This window comes from Schistocerca americana, chromosome 1, assembly GCF_021461395.2.
Source record: "Schistocerca americana isolate TAMUIC-IGC-003095 chromosome 1, iqSchAmer2.1, whole genome shotgun sequence".
NCBI lineage: Eukaryota > Metazoa > Arthropoda > Insecta > Orthoptera > Acrididae > Schistocerca > Schistocerca americana.
This window is the reverse complement of record NC_060119.1, coordinates 137,761,819-137,782,661: the sequence shown is the minus strand read 5'-3', so window position 1 is coordinate 137,782,661 and position 20,843 is coordinate 137,761,819. Positions and strand designations below refer to the sequence as shown.

Here is a 20,843-nt window from a genome sequence, read left to right as displayed (position 1 = left end):
ACTCTGTTCATGGTAAATTCTTTTGATGCCTTACTGCAGCTGCAGTTTGGTACAGATATGCAGTGAAGATTGATATAAGCTTTTGAAGAACCTTGGCAAAAATAACATCTTCAGTCATTTTCTGTTGCTTCCTCATTCAGCCCTTAATGAACTGCAGAAAGGATCCTGTCAAACACACTAACACACAGATTACAGCTCAGATTCCTGGTGCATAATACAGCAGGAGGATACATGCCAGTCACCTGTTCCCAGTTCCCATATTAACTGCCTTCCCCTTCAATGTGAGGTGGCACATTGGTTAGCACACTGGACTTGCATTTGGGAGGAAGACTATTTGAATCTGTGTCCAGCCATCCTGATTTAGGTTTTCCATGATTTACCTAAATCGCTACATGCAAATGGTTGGAAGGTTCCTTTGAAAGGGCATGACTGACTTCCTTCCCCATCCTTCCCGATGACCTCACTGTTTGGTTCCCTCCCCCAAATCTGTCAACCAACCAATCTTCCCCTTCAAGCATGCTGGAATCACAACAGCAGTTACCATTTGTTTGTAGAAAATGAAAATCCATAATAGCTTGCTGATTCTGCATTCCGTTTAACACAGCAGAGCTGTTGTAGTAGATTCAAAAGAACCAGGCATGTTACATTCCAGGTGTGTACATCTATATTTGATCCCAAACACAGCAGCCAAAGAAAGAACAATATAATTTTCTGTGTTAGCAGATAGGGAAAACAGTGTGAAATTTCAAGGTCAAAAACATGTGAATGCCAGAATCAAGACCTTATCAAAGTCTAAGCATGTAACACAGTGTCATATTCAGTCACAGAACTAAGATTTCTGCATTCCAGTAGACATGCTGCACATTAATGTGACAAATGGCAAAGACGGGATGGAAAAGTTCTAGGCTGCAAAGAAATGATTCTGTTGGTCAATTTGAGGATGGTTTGGGAAGGTTTCACATTCGTCTAGTCATATACTGGTCATGGGATACACTTACGCATTTCAGCTATGGCAGCCAACACTAAAAATGCAGGAACCATAGAAGTAGTTCAATGAATCCATTAACATAAACAGATGTAAAATATTATAGGAAGCATCAAAGTTGAACAATCCTTTCTTAAAAGTCTGTCGCCTGTTCTCCATTTCAAGGAGTATAAATGTGGCATTTTTATGGAAATCCAGCAGAATTGTCTGTCATTCTGATGTTTTCTTCCATTTCAGATTTTTAATTTTGACATTCAACCCAACATTATCGGAGTGAGAATAAATTATTTTTGTGAATATTTACCAGCTTTACTTAATAAGTAATTGGAAATGCAGGATTTAGTCCTATGAGGATCTCATTTCAGATTGTTGAATCAAAAAGGTGGCACTCATGTTCATATTAATGACATAAAAAGATGTACTTTACATAAATAACTATCAAACCTTTGAGATACAATAAGTTCTGTGTAATTCTTGTCAAATTTAGTCCATGTGATATGACACGCCTTTTTAACTCATTGAATCATTTATACCAAAACTGTTAAATTTTGAATTGTGCCCCGTTTTAGAAAAATTTCTGCAGACACCAATGACATGCTGTATTGTCTCTTGAGAGCATCACGTATCATACTGATACTGTGTATACCAAGCAAGAGTGTAAAACATACGATAAGTGCCATCCATGGCATTTATGGATCTAGCTTGGACCTTGAAAACTAATGCAACACCTCTTAAAAGTTTTCCCAAACTGGGCAGTGAAGCACTGCCATCTGTCTATACAACTAAGAGCCTACAAACTAACTTCAGATTCTGAAAAGAACATAAATGAAATTGAATAACTGAATGATGTAATCAATTGTTTAATTATTGCTGACTCAGTATGTTTTCATTCCAGGTGCAGAGATATCAGTACTTAAACATAATTTTGTAGAGTGATGATAACATAAAAATATAATTTGAAGCCCCATCCTTGATTTTTGATTTAAAAATGTAATTTGAAACTGATTATGTAATTTATGCACTTATTAATGTTGCATGTAGATGTGTATACGAAAATTATTTGTTGTTTTTCAGTTGCCTAACTTTGGAAACCACCCTGACAGAGTAGAAAAATACATCAAAAGATCACTGGCAGCCCTGCAGTTGGACTATTTAGATTTGTATTTGGTCCACCATCCATGTGGTCTTGTCGAGAGAGAAGGTGACATGTTGCCTCGAGATGAGTCTGGTGCACTGCTTGTAGATAAGGAAACAGACATCATAAGTGTGTGGAAGGTAAAGTACTGACAACAAATTTAAATAATTATTGTAGCACTAGGGGCCTACTTCAGGTAGTCATTGTCATCAAAATTATTGAATGAAATTTTTGTACACCACTGTTATATTTGTAATGTCATGTCACATAAAAAGGAAGGAAATTTATTCCACATATGACCTATAGTGATACAAAGAAATGATTGAAGATACAGAGCTTTAAAATACTGATACATGCTCATAATTAATATTTAGGAAACTTGCAAATGCTGCTTTGACACATCTCAGCACTGAATGAAACAAGTTTTTTATGCATCCTGGAGGAATAACATTTTAGGTAGCTTCTGTCTCAGTCAGTTCACATATTTTGACCATTGGATTAGCGTACTGGTCTCTGAAGAAAAGTGAATGGACTGGCCAAGGAAAAGCAGTATCTCTCTTATAGAGATGTCTCAAACATTCATTGCAATGTATGGATGTCAATTATCTTGTAGTACAGCTTCAGGAATGCACTGAAGGAAGGACACCAATTTGAACTCTATCACTTCCCAGAAATAGCTCTCTGTATTGAGATTATACATAATTGTCTATCATACCCAGTGTTAACTGAGCCCATCGCATTAAGTTTTCAGTCAGTACAGAGCTGGACAATGTGTACTGGCAATCTGTTTATCAGCTGGAGACATAGACATTCATCCACCCCTTCAATAATAAATGAAGGAAATTCACATGAAAAGTTTATTGTTGGTGATCATAACTTTTGAACAAATTTGGCTGTGGAACGAGGCAAGTCATTATGGGGGGTGTCCCGTTTAAAGCTTGGACCAGTATATTCTTGATATACATCAGCAATTCTTCCCAGAGAGTCAAACATGGTGAAACAGTGATGTTAGCTGATGACAGTAACGTTATCATCCTTGATGAGTCACCACATGTATTGATGAAAAAGCTGGAGAAACGTTCATGCATGTATGCAGGTGGATAGAAAAACAACAAATTAAGCACTAGTTTCCACATAACCAGAAAACCCAACAGTAACTCTCATGAGCTCTTAGAATGTGTATCAACCACAAAATTATTAGTGGCGTGTGTCAACACACACCTAAAGTGAATGAACACACAGTATCTGATCAAAAGTTGCGAGACACCTATTAGTGGACAGGGGTACACCCACCCATCGCCTTTATGATGACTTGAAATCTGCGGGAGGCCAGTGGGTGCCAGATGTTTGATGATGATGATGATGATAATGCTTGTAAATGCTGATAAAGCAGCCTCCCTCTAGTATTTCTATAGGTGGTCTGTCGTTGAATACCCACTTGCATGTTATCAGTTTGTGTGATCCCTGTATAAATGGTGAGCAGTTGCTGTCATCTTAATTTTGTGTTTGTCGCTACTGCACATTGACACCATGCCATTCTGTTCACTGTTTTTATACACTCCTGGAAATTGAAATAAGAACACCGTGAATTCATTGTCCCAGGAAGGGGAAACTTTATTGACACATTCCTGGGGTCAGATACATCACATGATCACACTGACAGAACCACAGGCACATAGACACAGGCAACAGAGCATGCACAATGTCAGCGCTAGTACAGTGTATATCCACCTTTCGCAGCAATGCAGGCTGCTATTCTCCCATGGAGACGATCGTAGAGATGCTGGATGTAGTCCTGTGGAACGGCTTGCCATGCCATTTCCACCTGGCGCCTCAGTTGGACCAGCGTTCGTGCTGGACGTGCAGACCGCGTGGGACGACGCTTCATCCAGTCCCAAACATGCTCAATGGGGGACAGATCCGGAGATCTTGCTGGCCAGGGTAGTTGACTTACACCTTCTAGAGCACGTTGGGTGGCACAGGATACATGCGGACGTGCATTGTCCGGTTGGAACAGCAAGTTCCCTTGCCGGTCTAGGAATGGTAGAACGATGGGTTCGATGACGGTTTGGATGTACCGTGCACTATTCAGTGTCCCCTCGACGATCACCAGTGGTGTACGGCCAGTGTAGGAGATCGCTCCCCACACCATGATGCTGGGTGTTGGCCCTGTGTGCCTCGGTCGTATGCAGTCCTGATTGAGGCGCTCACCTGCACGACGCCAAACACGCATACGACCATCATTGGCACCAAGGCAGAAGCGACTCTCATCGCTGAAGACGACACGTCTCCATTCGTCCCTCCATTCACGCCTGTCGCGACACCACTGGAGGCGGGCTGCACGATGTTGGGGCGTGAGCGGAAGACGGCCTAACGGTGTGCGGGACCGTAGCCCAGCTTCATGGAGACGGTTGCGAATGGTCCTCGCCGATACCCCAGGAGCAACAGTGTCCCTAATTTGCTGGGAAGTGGCGGTGCGGTCCCCTACGGCACTGCGTAGGATCCTACGGTCTTGGGGTGCATCCGTGCGTCGCTGCGGTCCGGTCCCAGGTCGACGGGCACGTGCACCTTCCGCCGACCACTGGCGACAACATTGATGTACTGTGGAGACCTCACGCCCCACGTGTTGAGCAATTCGGCGGTACGTCCACCCGGCCTCCCGCATGCCCACTATACACCCTCGCTCAAAGTCCGTCAACTGCACATACGGTTCACGTCCACGCTGTCGCGGCATGCTACCAGTGCTAAAGACTGCGATGGAGCTCCGTATGCCACGGCAAACTGGCTGACACTGACGGCGGCAGTGCACAAATGCTGCGCAGCTAGCGCCATTCGACGGCCAACACCGCGGTTCCTGGTGTGTCCGCTGTGCCGTGCGTGTGATCATTGCTTGTACAGCCCTCTCGCAGTGTCCAGAGCAAGTATGGTGGGTCTGACACACCGGTGTCAATGTGTTCTTTTTTCCATTTCCAGGAGTGTATTTATAGGTAGCAGCCTACCATCTAAAGACAGCTTTATGATGTTGAGAGTGACTGTAATAGTGATACAGTCACAACTACATATCAGAAATTATTTTGTGGTCATGCAGTTTTTTGTGCTATTAAATTGATTTTACACTGATGAAGACTGATATTCATCTAGGCCAGAATTGGATTACTTTTTTTGTTGTTCATATAGACAAGAATAATATTGTTGGAATTAATGCTATGAAAAATTTCCCTCACTAACATATCATCACTTTCAGGACTCTGATGTTATAAAAGACACTGTATTCATATTCTGCATCTGCTGGTGCACCTATTGGTGTTGGTAAACTGTTTTTGTAAATTAAGTCCTGGTGATATGTTAGGTATTTGAATTAAAGGATGTGAGATATTGTTGAATTTAGTTTAATGGATGACTGTAATCTATAGCTGTAGCTGTGGCTGTAACAATATAATTGTCAATCTCACACTGTGTGAAGATAATAGAACATCATTTGTAAATGCAGTGAACAGTACAGCATGATGCTGTAGCATGCCTGGAGATGGGGTTTCGTAACTACTTACAGCTCTCAGTCCACCAAAGAACAAAGACACAACCTAAGAGAACTGTGAGGTGGCTTATCTACAAAGAGGTTTGGTTGAACACTGTTGCATTATGTCCTTATGCAAGTGTCTAAAGATTATCAAGGGGGCTATGGCAGCAATCAATGAATGTTATATGTATACAATATGAATGAATATAAATGATTAAATAACAGGAAATTAAGGTAATGATCCCTTATGATAATGATGTAGACTAACCACACATTCAAATTTTACTTCTGATTTATTAATAGAAGACAAATTTTCTTTGAATGATGGCCCTACACAGGATAATGCTATCCACAACAGTAAAGGTGAAATTATTAATGATTGTTCTAGCAGAGTGAGCAGAGCAGTTGCAGGCAATGGTTACCATAAAGCAAAATCATTGAGCAGTACACTTCAATTCATTTAAGATTTTATGGATTCCTAGCGCTTTACAAATTCAGTCAAATCTCCTTGCAACAAGTAGACCATCATATGACAGTTTCAAGGTCTCAAAATCACCAACTGATATACAGTAACTAAATTCCATATAAGCACACAAAGGAATGTGTGTAACTCAGAATACAGTCAAATACGAATGGCACTGTGACAGCTCAACCAATCTTGCCCTGACAGCATCCCCCAGCAAAAGACCCCAATGGCAGCCCTGCACACTCTGTTCTCAGTTATGTCACAGTTGTAACACATGTGGTTATATCACATGACCTGCCACCCTGCTCAAAAGAATATCTATATGCCTGACCATCATTCATTTACATAATCATTCCACAAGCTCAAAATATACCAGACGTTGTTGTTGTTGTTGTTGTGGTCTTCAGTCCAGAGACTGGTTTGATGCAACTCTCCATGCTACTCTATCCTTTGCAAGGTTCTTCATCTCCCAGTACCTAGTGTAATGTGCTGTGAATACATAGAAAGAAAGATCCCTTATCATTTAGCTACAATATAGCAAGTCAGCAACTGGAAGCCATTAATTCCATAAATTATCTGGGAGTGTGCATTAGGAGTGATTTAAAATGGAATGATCATATAAAGTTGATCGTCAGTAAAGCAGGTGCCAGACTGAGATTCATTGGAAGAATCCTAAGGAAATGCAATACGAAAACAAAGGACGTAGGTTACAGTACACTTGTTCGCCCACTGCTTGAATACTGCTCATCAGTGTGGGATCCGTACCAGATAGGGTTGATAGAAGAGATAGAGAAAATCAACGGAGAACAGCGTGCTTCGTTACAGGATCATTTAGTAATTGTGAAAGCGTTACGGAGATGACAGATAAACTCCAGTGGAAGACTCTGCAGGAGAGACGCTCAGTAGCTCGGTACGGGCTTTTGTTGAAGTTTTGAGAACATACCTTCACCAAAGAGTCAAGCAGTATATTGCTCCCTCCTACATATATCTCGCGAAGAGACCATGAGGATAAAATCAGAGAGATTAGAGCCCACACAGAGGCATACTGACAATCCTTCTTTCCACAAACAATACGAGACTGGAATGGAAGGGAGAACCAATAGAGGTACTCAAGGTATCCTCCCCCACACACCGTCAGGTGGCTTGCTGAGTATGGATGTAGATCTAGATGTAGATGCAACCTACATCCTTCTGAATCTGTTTAGTGTGTTCATCTCTTGGTCTTCCTCTACGATTTTACCCTTCACACTGCTGTCCAATACTAAATTGGTGATCCCTTGATGCCTCAGAATATGCCCTACCAACCGATCCCTTCTTCTAGTCAAGTTGTGCCACAAATTTCTCTTCTCTCCAATTCTATTCAATACCTCCTCATTAGTTATGTGATCTACCTGTCTAATCTTCAGCATTCTTCTTAGCACAACATTTTGAAAGCTTCTATTCTCTTCTTGTCTAAACTATTTATCATCCACTTCTCACTTCCATACATGGCTACACTCAACACAAATACTTTCAGAAACGACTTCCTGACACTTAAATCTATACTCGATGTTAACAAATTTCTCTTCTTCAGAAATGCTTTCCTTGCCATTGCTCTCTACTTCAACCATCATCAGTTATTTTGCTCCCCAAATAAACTCATTTACTACTTTAAGCGTCTCATCTCCTAATCTAATTCACACAGCATCACCCGATTTAATTCGACTACATTCCATTATCCTCATTTTGCTTTTGTTGGTGTTCGTCTTATATCCTCCTTTCAAGACACTGACCATTCTATTCAACTTCTCTTCCAGGTCCTTTACAATGTCATCGGTGAACCTCAAAGTTTTTGTTTCTTCTTCATGGATTTTAATTCCTACTCTGAATTTTTCTTCTGTTTCCTTTACTGCTTGCTCAATATACAGATTGAATAACATGGAGGATAGGCTACAACCCTGTCTCACTCTCTTCGCAACCACTGCTTCCCTTTTGTGCCCCTTGACTCTTCTGTCTGCCATCTGTTTTCTGTACAAATTGTAAATAGCCTTTCGCTCCCTGTATTTTACCCCTACCATCTTCAGAATTTGAAAGAGAGTATTCCAGTCAACATTTTCAAAACCTTACTCTAAGTCTACAAATGATAGAAATGTCGGTTTGCCTTTCCTTAATCTATTTTCTAAGATAAGTCGTAGGGTCAGTATTGTCTCACGTGTTCCAACATTTCTACGGAATCCAATCTGATCTTCCCCAAGGTCGGCTTCTACTAGCTTTTCCATTCGTCTGCAAAGAATTCGCGTTAGTATTTTTCAGCCGTGCCTGCATTACTTAATTTTGTATACATACATTTAAGGGTAGTATCATTTCATTTACACATTGTTATATATTCCATCTCCTTATTACATTTTCAACATTGCATGAATTGGATCTGCAATCACTAGTCAAAAGTGCTCCTTTTTTCTTTCTGTACTAAATTAACTGAATTACTCAAATGTCATCTCACAAATATTAACATGCAAATTTTTCATTAAATAAACATAGACAGTTAAATATTTCTATAAACTATCTGTGCAGAGGCTAGCTGTTTTGTGTGTTTAAGGAGAACTTTGTTTTGGGCACACAGCAGTAGTAATTTAAGCAGTTTTGTTTATAATAATTAGATAGTTTAATTTATCCTTATGCCAAACACATTCACTTGTTAGTGGATTTCATGCTCAAACATTTGCTATATAATGTGCACAGGCAACATGTTGGTATCCTTTGTTATAATTGTTAGATGGCTTTGTAAACTATTGTTAATATCTTATTTTGTAATAGTAGTGCAAACATGGTGATATTTTTATAGAAACTGTCTTTTTCTTGTGATTTCAATACTGTTTTCAGATTTATTATAGCTTTAGTAGAGACAATTTTAGTATTTTTAGTGAATCTGTATTTTAGTTTCAAATGCAGACAGAATCTCACCATTTTCATGTGCTGTGGTCAGGTGCTTCCTCTATTACTGCTCTCCCCCCTCCCCCTCATCAGAAATTCTTGGCAATACCTGCTTGGACCACACTTGCGTGTGTGGCATGGGAGTCACCTCGCAACTTGCCATCTATAATTATTTCTTGACAGCGGATTCCAGAGCACCACTGCTGTCAAACCTGTCATATTACACAGCACTGTCACCTTTGTCTTACAGTACCATCTTGCTATAGTGATGTAAAGAAAATCAATATGCAACTGCTGCATGCCATTTATATAGGGATCAGTCAACTGAGAATGTGTGAATGGGTTTTTAACAGCAGACCTTCTACAGTATATCTATAGACACCATGTTAAGACAACAATAGCTGTGTGATTTATAGAGCATACAGAGTGTTCCCCAGGGTCAGGATACTGTGTTGAAGGCATGAAGTGGCTTAAAAAGAATAAATCACTTCTCAGCTTGTGGCAAGATCAGTACGTTTTATTTTTTAAAAATATGTTTATGTAGCACAAGCACTCGTTAAACAAAATTTAGCAGTGTCTCCATGTCCTTTAATCAAAATACATAACATATCATCAGGTCTTAATTTACAAAACACCTGGAATGAAACACAACAGCTTATTAACAGCAACAATCAAACAATGGAAAATCCAGGATGGAATGTAACAATATTACGAGAAGGAAAGTTGCTTCTCGCCGTATGGTTGAGATATTGAGTCTTAGATAGGCACAACACAAAGACTCTCACAATTAAGAAATGTCCTACCCACTATCCTTACCACCCCTCCCACAGTGGTATTCCACTGTCCACCGTACCTACACAATGTACTCATCCATCCTTACACAACCCCTGCTCCCAATCCCTTTCCTCATGGCTCATACCCCTGTAATAGACCTAGATGCAAGACCTGTCTCATACATCCTCCTCCCACCACCTACTCCAGTCCAGTCACTAACACCACGTATCCCATCAAAGGCAGGGCTACCTGTGAAACCAGTCATGTGGTCTACAAGCTAAGCTGCAACCACTGTGCTGCATTCTATGTAGGCATGACAATGAACAAACTGTCTGTCTGCATGAATGGCCACCAACAAACTGTAGCCAAGAAACATGTGCGCCACCCTGTTGCTGAACACATTGCCTGCCATATAGATCCTTCCCACCAATGCCAGCTTTTCTGAATTGTGCTGGTGGGAACTTTCCCTGCAATGCATCCTACTTTCCCATAACCCTTCTGGCCTCAACAATCATTAGTCATTGTCTTCACCCATCCAGCCCCTTCCCTGTTCGCATTCTGACACTGCACAGCCGTAATTCCACCACCACACCTGGTCTTTTTATTTCTCTCCTTTTCCACTACTCCCCCTCCCCACCTCTCCCTTGTGCTCCATTTAACCTGTAGCATTTCACTGTCTGCCACCCTCACCATATCATCCCTCCCCCTCCCCGCCCCAGCCTCCTCCTTACCCCCACCCAGTCACTACTCCCATCATGCACTGGTGCCGCTGTTTGCAGTGTGGTTTCAGTTGCCTGAGACTGCAGTCATGTGTGTGAGTTGCATTTGAGTGAGTGTGTGTGTATGCATATGTGTGTCTGTGGTTGACGAAGGTCTTAATGGCCGAAAGCTTTAATTGTGAAAGTCATGTTGTTGTGCCTATCTGTGGCTCAGTATCTCCACTATATGGTGAGGAGCAACTTTCATTCTCATTATATTGTATCAACAGCAACAGAAGCACTAGCAGAGGCAGAATATGACCACGAAGTCTCGGACAACATTAAGCCTTGAAAGTGACCGCATCTAGGGAAGGGAAATTTTTCATAGCAGTAGTTCCAGCAGTATTGTTCTTGTATACGTGAATAACTTCAATAGTAACTCAATTCTGAGAACCTGAGCATCAAATTCCATTTATGAAAAATGAGATTTAATGCAGAGGCAATGTCTAGCTAATTGCTAACAGATGAAGATTACTTATTTAAAATAATTTAGAGTAATGATTAAACCATAATCAAGCCATTTTTTCTTGTCCCTCAGATAATTTAGTTTTATCCCCTGAGGGATAATTATCTGCACATCGGGAACCACTAGTTTAAGCTAACAAAGCTTTCATGTAGTTAAGCTTATAATTGACTTTTGATACCCCATGGCCACATTAAGAGTGTTCTCCACAGTGAGCACAGCAGAGGGTACGTTACTTAGCTCCTTCAAAGTTGGGAGGATTGTATTCAGAATCACCATCCCTACAGAATCCATCCTACACCATTATAGGACAGAATGAGCAGAGGAAAAGGTTTAGGATGGGAGTCAGGAGCCTCTGAGCTAGTGACTCCTCCCAGAAGCTCCAAGCACTAATAGAGACAGGAGAACACAAATCATTATGAGATACATTCATCTGTCCTTTCTAGTGTGGTAGTCCCTACTGATTACTATGCTATTGCCAGCATAACCCTTGAATGGAAGGATCCAAACCTCGTTGCCCACATGAACTCTTCTGTGCTAAGGTAATTACCTGGAGAAGTTCTTTATAGAAATTGTAAGCTGTGATCAACACACTGATGTAAAAATCCTCTTGCTTTTTAACTAGAAAATTAATGAAAGTTCTTGAGGAGAGCATGAAGACAGTAATCTGTATGTATACATTTGCTTACAGTTTTATGTATGCAAATTTATTTATATTGTAGTAGATGTACAATTTATAATCATCACATAAATTCACATTGTCTCATCTCATCATCTCACAAAAATTTACTTGTCCAATATCAGTTTGTAACTATGTACAAACATGACGAAACAGACCAATCAGTCAGTCAGTCTAACTTAAGTACAAAAAAAGTGGGTAACACTTATGTGGTTTCAACTGGCGCACAAGCTCACCATATTGCAGAACCTCTGAACAGCTGTGTAGTTGCTGTCCAAGCCAGAAACAGAATACTGGGATAGGCTACCAGAAGATGTGAAAAATTATTCCAAATGTGAATGTTAATTTAGCAGCTTGTAGCATCTGTAATGGATGCATGCTGTTGTTCAACTGAAACAGTTTTCACTATAGTATACACTAGTCTTTGCATTGGTAACATGCCCCCTCATGAAAAATGAATCATTTTAATAGGTTGTAAAAAAAAATGTTTCTTCACATTACACTGTGTAGTGCCTATGGTCTAGGGATAGTGTCTTTGACTAGTAATCAAAGTGTCCTGAGTCCGGGGTTCAATACCACTTACTGCTTAAATTTTGAATGAAAGTCATCAGCTATGTCAGCCAAAGACCTGAGGTAGAAGTAGGGCAACCTCTTGCTCTGGGGATGGGAAAATTCCCCCAAATGGTGGAAGAATTGGCAATGATCAACAGCATGAGGATGCAGAAGCCAATGGAAACTATTACACAGTGTGTATCCACACAAAGTGTCATGATGGTCTCTCCAGTGGCAGAGGGTGAGCTACTGTTAACGGTTCAGTGATAACGTTGTCACCATCACAACCAACAACAGAACAACACCAACAATAATAGTTCAGGTATACATATTGCCAGAAGAAGAAGAAGAAGAAGAAGAAGAAGAAGAAGAAACAGAGAAAGTATACAAAGATATTGAATGAGTAATTCAGTATTTACAGGAAGTTGATAATCTAATAATCATGGCTAATCGGAATGTGACAGTGGGGGAAGGAACATAAGACAGGGTTACAGGAAACTATGGGATTGGTAATAAGAATAAGACAGGAGAAAGACTAATTGAGTTCTGCAACAAATTTTAGCTGGTAGTAACCAATACATTGTCCAAAAGTAACAAGAGGAGGGGGGTATTTGTAAAAGACCAGAGACATGGGAATATTCCAAATGGATTACATTATGGTGAGACAAAGATTCCGTAATTAGATATAGGGTTGTAAGGCATACTCAGGAGCAGGTATAGACTTGGATCACCATGTAGTAATGGCGAAGAGTAGATTGAAGTTGAAGAGAATTGTTAAAGAGAGTAAATACAGAGAAAAGTAGGACACTGGTAGCAGCATAGCAAGGGGGATGGGGTGGGGGGTTTGTCATACCCCGAATGCCACTTGCAGAGAGTGCCAAATGATCTCCAAGAAATAACAAGATTTTATGGAGAATGTATTATTACTAGAGTACAATCTGTATATTACTATTATGTTCCTGAAGGGGGAGAGGGCACCTGTAGAGTGTAGCATAGAACCCTGATTTCCCAGGAGGGGGGCAGCACCAGTAAAGTGTTGTGCCCTGGATGTCGATGTGGTGTGGGGGGTCAATAATGCTTCATGCCCCAGGTGCTAGTTATGTTTGCTATGCCACTGAATGCTGCTGCACTGATGAAGGATGAACCACATTTCAGATTCTCTAAGGCTGTAGATACTGCTAAAATGAACACCACTGAAAAAGACTTCAACTATATAAATGGTGAAAGAGGGTCAAAATTCTGAGAAAAATGGGATCAAGCTATAGGGAAAGATGGGTAATATAAAATGTGAACAAGCACCAAGAGGGGACAATGAAAATGGAAGACCAAGAAAAAAGTGTTGGATTGAAAAGGGTGTAAGACAGGGATGCAGTCTTGTGGATCTACTGTTCATCTATACGTTGTAGAAGCAATTAAAAACAGAAAAACACTTTTAACACTGGGATTAAAATCAGTGTGAAAGGAGATAAGGTTTTATGATGACATTGCTCCCCTCAGTGAAAGTGAAGAGGAATTACAGTATGTGTTGAATGGAATGAACAGTCCAATGAGCACAGCATATGGATTTAGTGTAAACTGAACACAGACAAAAGTAATGTGGAGCAGCAGCATTAAGATTAGCGATAAACTTCAAATTAAAACTGGTGACCACAAACTACATGAAATGGGAGAATTCCTCTATCTTGGAAGCAAAGCAATACATGATGGATGGAGCAAAGATGACATAAAAAGCAGACTAGTACATTCAAAGAGGGCATTCATGACTAAACAAAGTCTACTAGTATTTAATGTAAGTCTTAATTTCAGGAAGATATTTTTATGGGTGTATGTTTGGAGCTTAGAATTTTATGGCAGTGAATCTTGGACTGTGGCAAAACCAGAAACGAAGGGAATCAGAGCTATTGCGATGTATTACTACAGAAGAATATTGAAAATTAGGTGCACTGATAAGAAATGAGAAGGTTCCCTGAAGTATCAGTGAAGAAAGGAACATACAGATAACACTGACATGAAGAAGAGACATGATGATAGGACATTTGTTAAGAAATCAGGAAAGAACTTCCATAGTACTAGTCTGAACTGTAGAGGATAAAAATTGTAGAGGGAGACAGAGACTGGAATGCATACAACAAACAATTGAGGACACTCTGGGATGAAGAGGTTGGCACAAAAAAGGACTTTGTGATGGGCTACATCAAACCTGTCAGAAGACTGTTGACTCAAAATATTTCATAAAAATAATCACATAGCTTACTTGCCAATTGGTATGTGTTTTATAAGATTCCTCAAGCTAGGGGTTTGTGGTGGCCATATACTGAAGTACTCCATATATGCAACTGTAATAATGGTGTACTATGCTAGGTTGAAAGTGCTGTATTGTGTAGTGATTGTTGATATGTACCAGATGTCAAAGCTGACACTTACCAAGCTAATGGTGAATCACGTAATTGACAAACACGTTGTGCAATGTGAAGAAAAGTTGATGGTTGACATGCTTGCAACCATCAACTTTCCTGTACACTTGCACAACATGTTTATCATTTACTTGATTGACCACTAGTTTTGATACATTTTAATTACAATAGCCCATGAACAAACAAGTGTAGCTGTTTGTGAGATAAAAGTATCAATCCTCAAAATACACCATTCTGTTCTTCATCAAACAAATATAAATCCTTATTTTCCTATAATAGGAAAATAAGGATTTATATTGCTTGAGTGTTTACAGGTATTTACTGACCAGCCCCTTTGCTATGGCTTTTTGCCCCATGAGAAAAACAGGTAAGATGTGGCAAATGTGTGCAACCAAATGAGCTTATGGGATGGTGACATGATCACAGTTAAGTATTACACAATTGTCACCAATCATGTGCAACACATTGACTTTGAGACTGGGCATTCTGGCCATTATCTTCCATTTTAACACAGAAGTATCTGATTTCTTGAGGCCATCTATGTGGAGATTCAAGATTACTGTGATGTGGTTATGATCACTGATGGAGCAACTCAATATAGCATTGTCACACAGCTTTTGCAATACCTTCAGTGAAACCATACCATATTGGCCAATTCTTCTGAGAAACCTATCCATACCACTTTTTATCTCTGTTAACACACAACAAACACTGCTGGCAAAATAGCAGTACTGAATCGAAGCTTGAGGGAGAAGAGTAAAGTGGACATTATTGTTGTCAATAGCAAGTACATTGAGTGAATCAAGCAAGTCTGTAACCAAACAAGACACACAGCAAATGATATCGACATTCACATCTTGAGCAGATATTTCAGTGCAGTACAGATGGAAAGATAGATGCAGATAAGAAATCAAACAAAATGCAATTATTCTGTTATAAGATACTGGAGATCACAGGTCCCTTATGTCTAAATATTTTTATCCCTGAACAACCTCCAGAATTTTGTCAATGGAGTTTGGGTTTACCATGTGTGAAATAGAAAGTCGTCTGTGTGACTAGACAGATTTTTATTAAATGGTTAATAACAATTGACTCAGTCACATCAGTAAAATAGTGTAGTACTTTTTAAAAATAGTTTGTTACACTATGGCATATTTTCAGATAAAATAAATTATGTATTCTGCATTATGTTAAATTATTTAAAATATTTCATTGCTGTTGATGTTGTGCTTTTGCTACTCTGTCTTTTTTCTTCTTCTATTTTATTTTTTAATAAATATGAAATTTTGCTACTTTCTCTTCTCAGGCAATGGAAAAACTCGTGGATGCTGGTTTAACTCGTGCTATTGGACTGTCTAACTTTAATTCAAACCAGATAAAGCGAATTACGGATTCTGCTCGCATTGTACCCGCAAATCTACAGGTGGAACTGCACGTATATTTTCAACAGCGTGAACTTGTCGCTTTTTGTCATGCACTGGACATATCAGTTTGTGCTTATGCACCAATTGGATCACCTGGACTACAAAGTTTTGTGAAGATGATTGGGGATGACCCTGAAATGTAAGTCATTTAAAACTCAGTACATTTATAGCTGACTGAGAAAAGGAAAACTTTTAGTTTTTCTTGAAGGATTGTTATAATGTCCACTGTTAAAGACATGGTACATTCACTTCAACATCATTATGAACATGTCATCGTAATGGGAGATATGAACATATACTTTGTGAGAGACACTTCCACTGCAATAAACATAATAAGATTCTTTTGTTGCAACAACATAAACATTGTTCCATTACAACCTACACCCTGTATGGCTAGCAGTCACACTCTTGTAGATATAATGTCACATCCTGTAACAGGTCCTGTTGCCAGCTTGGGCAAAGATGTGGCCTGTGTGGCACAATCAGGGTGTTGATGACAAAGTGGGCTGAGAGTTATCATTAATGGAGCGAGAGGGAGAAAGTCTCCTAGGGCGCTTACCAGAGGTAATTTTGAAATGTAGAGAAGTTGTTGTCTTCTTATCCAGTTTATTTTCCAATAGTTCAACCTGATTCACAGAGGTGTCTTGCAGTGGCCATGCTCTGTGAGTGCTTCACTTTCACCTCTGTGTGTTGTCATTGCTACGGCTCACTCTACTTCCCGCCAGCTGCGTTGTGCATCTCCTTACATTACTAGAATCTGATAACCGTGACATCTCTTACATTAATCAAATTTGACAGTCATGACACATCTTGTGTTAATAAAATTTAATAGCCAAGACAGTAATCATAATGCAAAAGATTGACAAAGTAAGAGATATAGGTCAAACTTTGGCTCCAATCCTGTCAGTAATACTCCTGGTTTACTCTGTGCAGCCTCCAAAGCTGATAATGCATCACATAACTTGTAGGAACATTAAACATCTGGAATGTGATGCCCTAACAGCTGATTGCTCCAGAACCTCATGGCATAAAATAATCAGACAGCCTACAATTCTTGCCAAAGCAATGACTCACTAATAAACTTACTGCTCTGTATGACAAACATCCCCTTATACACACAATCTGTTGGAAGAAAATCTCCTGCTTCATGGGTGACAACTGAATTACATCAAATAATGAATGATAGGGATGTTGTCCATAGACATTTCAAGACAAATCTGAATGTTACAAAGAATATAAAAAGCTATGAAACAGGGTAAAGAAATGCATTTACAGTATCAAAATCAGGCTTCCTTGTTCCATTGTGTGCTGCAATATGACATCTGTGAGGCTATGGAAGAATCTATATGACACGGATATTAGCAAGGCAAAATCAGGAACTGCTTTTCAGGTCTCAGCTGATGAACTGAATTAATTCTTCTCTACCACCAGTCAACCCACAGGTGTCAAAAAACTGTCACAAGAGTCCACAATCTATATAACTAACCATGACACTTTACATCTAAAACATGTTCAATAAATGTGACAAAAGAAGCTATAATAACAATTTACTCTGAAGTGATAGGCAATGATGGTATCAGCTTAACCATTAGCAACAATGTCACCAATGGCTTAATACCTATCTTAAGTGAAATATATAATTTTTCTATCATAAATGGAATATATCTCACTCCATGGAAAAGCATAGCCCAACTTATGCATGGACCAAAAACTCATATTGTCTGATTTCTGACCAATAAATATGTTACCTGCTGTTTCCAAAGCCATGAAGTATGTTGTTCATGACCAAATCACTGAACATTTGCGCAAATTCAACCTGTATGACAAATATCAGTCCACATTTTGTTAAAACTACAGTATAAACAGTGTACTAATTAAGGTAACTGATGATGTGAAATATGCCATCAACAAACATGGCATCACAATATTGACACTACTAGACTTTAGCAAAGCATTTTACACTGTCAGCTTTATTATTCTGCTTAGAAAAATTGAATGCCATATTTCTCAGATATGGCACTGAAGTAGTTCGAAAGCTACATTAGAAACAGACAGCAATGGGTTGTCTGTGGGAATGAAAAATCATTCTTGAAACATATTGTCTCAGGAGTGCCACAGGGGCCACTCTCAGGCCCACTCTTGTTTTCCTTGTATGTGCATGATATTTTGTTGGTTCTGTATTTCTGTAAATATCATTTCTATGCCAACAAATTCCAGTTTACCTAAGAGCCACACCTGAAAATATAGATGCTGCAATATTTTAGACAAATGATAATCTGTCTTCAGTAGTAACATGGGAGAAAAACCCGGGGCTTAAACTAAATGCAAAGAAGTCACAAGTTATATTGGTATCCCATAAGAAATTAATAAGTTCAGAAATCTGTGAACAGTTGCCTCCTATTTGACTCAACGATATTCCAGTACCTTATCAGAAAACAGTGAAGATCTTGGGTGTATCTCCAGGTGACCGTCTCAGTTAGGCAGAGAACACTATCACAATTTGCCTGAACACTTATGATAACCTCTACACCCTCAAAAAGTTTTGTAACATATTTCCACCGGATGTGAAGTGTAAACTCATGCAAGCATTTCTTTAACCACAACTCCACTGTTGTGATGTAATTCAACATGAAACAAGTAGTGAAAGCACAAGACAATTAGAACTAATCATGAATGTTTGTGTGTGTCACATCTTCAACATCTGTTGATATGACCATGTCAGTGCTTCACATGCACAGTTGCAAGGGTTGCAACCAGATAAATTACATGAATATCAGAGGATTTCCCACTTCACCAGCTCCTCCGTGCTCGAGCATCCCATTACCTCACACTAGAGATTAAACACCTATCATGGCATCATGACTAAAACAAAGGTCCTATTTATCTAGTACTCTAACAGAGCCCATTCACAAAACAAAAGTATTTGAAACTCCTTCACTGTCATTGTTGCCTGTCTCTGTAGCAAGCTCCACTGCACTTTGTGCATAATTCAATGCCCTGCTGCATTTGAGAGGAAGTTGAAGCAGTTCCTTATGTCACATTCATAATGTTTTCCTCAAAAATTAATATAGAGGGCCAACTACCCCTGCACTCCTATCTTCTCCCATTTATGCTCATTTCTCTTTTCTTTTCTTTCTGAGTCGTGCCACCTTCTTTTCCCTCTGTTCATTACCTGTGTGTTATCACATTCCTTCACCTCATTTTCTCATGCGCATTGCTGCTTGCTGCTCGTGCTCATAAGTAAAAACATACCTTTCCATAATTTCTAATTATTGCTATACAAGTATAATGAGCTGTTTGTGTGTGTGTGTGTGTGCGCATGTGTGTGTGTGTGTGTGTGTGTGTGTGTGTGTGTGTGTGTGTATTTTCTGTTTACCTATAATATCGTAATTTTTAATTCCAAAATGTGGTATAACATGCTTACTGAAATATATGTGACGCAAAATATTTAAAACACCTGGTTAGATGTAGGAGAAAGCCTTGACAGGTTAAACACGTAATAAATAAAAATATACCTGTTAAAAATAGAATGAGGTGACAGTAACCTGCATAACATTTAAGGCCTTATGATAGAAAGAAGAAACTGTCCATATTTATTGGCAAGTAGAAGTTAACATTTCAGTCTTTACATTCCAAGTTTTTCTCAGTGGACTGAGCAAACAGACTATCATTCATTTTAAAGCAAAGTCATACCAATCAATGAAAGTATTTCTAGAGTCACGGTGCTCTTTCCTCTTGTCTGTATACTTGACATCAATAAATTTCCTTGGTATATGTACTGTATAATATAGAGTCGGTGGATAAGTTCATGCCAATTTTTCAAAGCCATGGGTTTATTTCATTAGCATACAGTACGCAACATTACATTACAATATAATACATGATAACAAGATTGACACACTACCCAGTATATATTCATTCTTCATTAGTGATTGCCTGACATTGTTCTGGCTGGAGCTCAGAGCCTCTCCTACAGAACTGTTGTGGTTTTAAGTGAAAGAAATCTGTTACCCAGTGCTAAGAGAAACTTCATCATGAAACACTTAAACACTTGTCCCAGAATGCTGTCAAAGAGAGGGAGAGGTGGGGGGGGGGGGGGGGGAGGAGTGTGTTTGTGTGTGTGTGTGTGTGTGTGTGTGTGTGTGAGAGAGAGAGAGAGAGAGAGAGAGAGAGAGAGAGAGAGAGAGAGAGAGAGAGACCACAAAACGTTATAATGAGTACGCGCAAAGTCTAGAGAATATGGAAGGTGAGGAGGTGGTTGCCAACCAAGTTGAGCAAATGCATATGTCATGATTGCGACCTTATGCAGGCATGCATTATCATGGTATAACAGCACAGGTTTACCATGTGTTTTGTTTTCAGTAGCAACTGCAAGTCATCTTAGTTGTTCTGTATACACAGCAGCTGTTATTTTTAACTTCCTTAGTAGCAGTTCATGATGAAGAATGCCTGTTTGATTTCACCAACTGCACAACTTAATATTTTGAGCATGCAAATTTAATCATCTCATCATCTGTAAGGTGATAATCAGAAGGGGCTAAATCTAGAGAATATGGTATATAATTGTGTGCCTACAATAGACAAAACTATAATGGGCCAGCAAACATGAACATTGGTTATTCGCTGATTTTTGTTGGTACCTCTTAATATGTGGTATCTAATGTTTGCACCTTACCCAATGAATACAAGTGGCACACAATTGTTTTGTGATCACATTACATAAATTATGCCAATTACTGCATTGTTTGGCAAGAATTATTTTG

At 39.4% G+C, this 20,843-nt stretch overlaps 1 protein-coding gene across 1 annotated transcript in view; it reads left to right on the top strand.

The window, feature by feature from the left end:
• LOC124620673 (aldo-keto reductase family 1 member A1-like) overlaps window positions 1-20,843 on the top strand; it is a 135,675-nt gene that overhangs the window by 101,433 nt on the left and 13,399 nt on the right. The window contains exons 3-4 of the mRNA XM_047147085.1: window positions 2,060-2,260; window positions 15,963-16,219. Of these exons, the coding sequence (XP_047003041.1) occupies window positions 2,060-2,260; window positions 15,963-16,219 (458 nt within the window). The remainder of the gene's footprint in view (window positions 1-2,059; window positions 2,261-15,962; window positions 16,220-20,843) is intronic.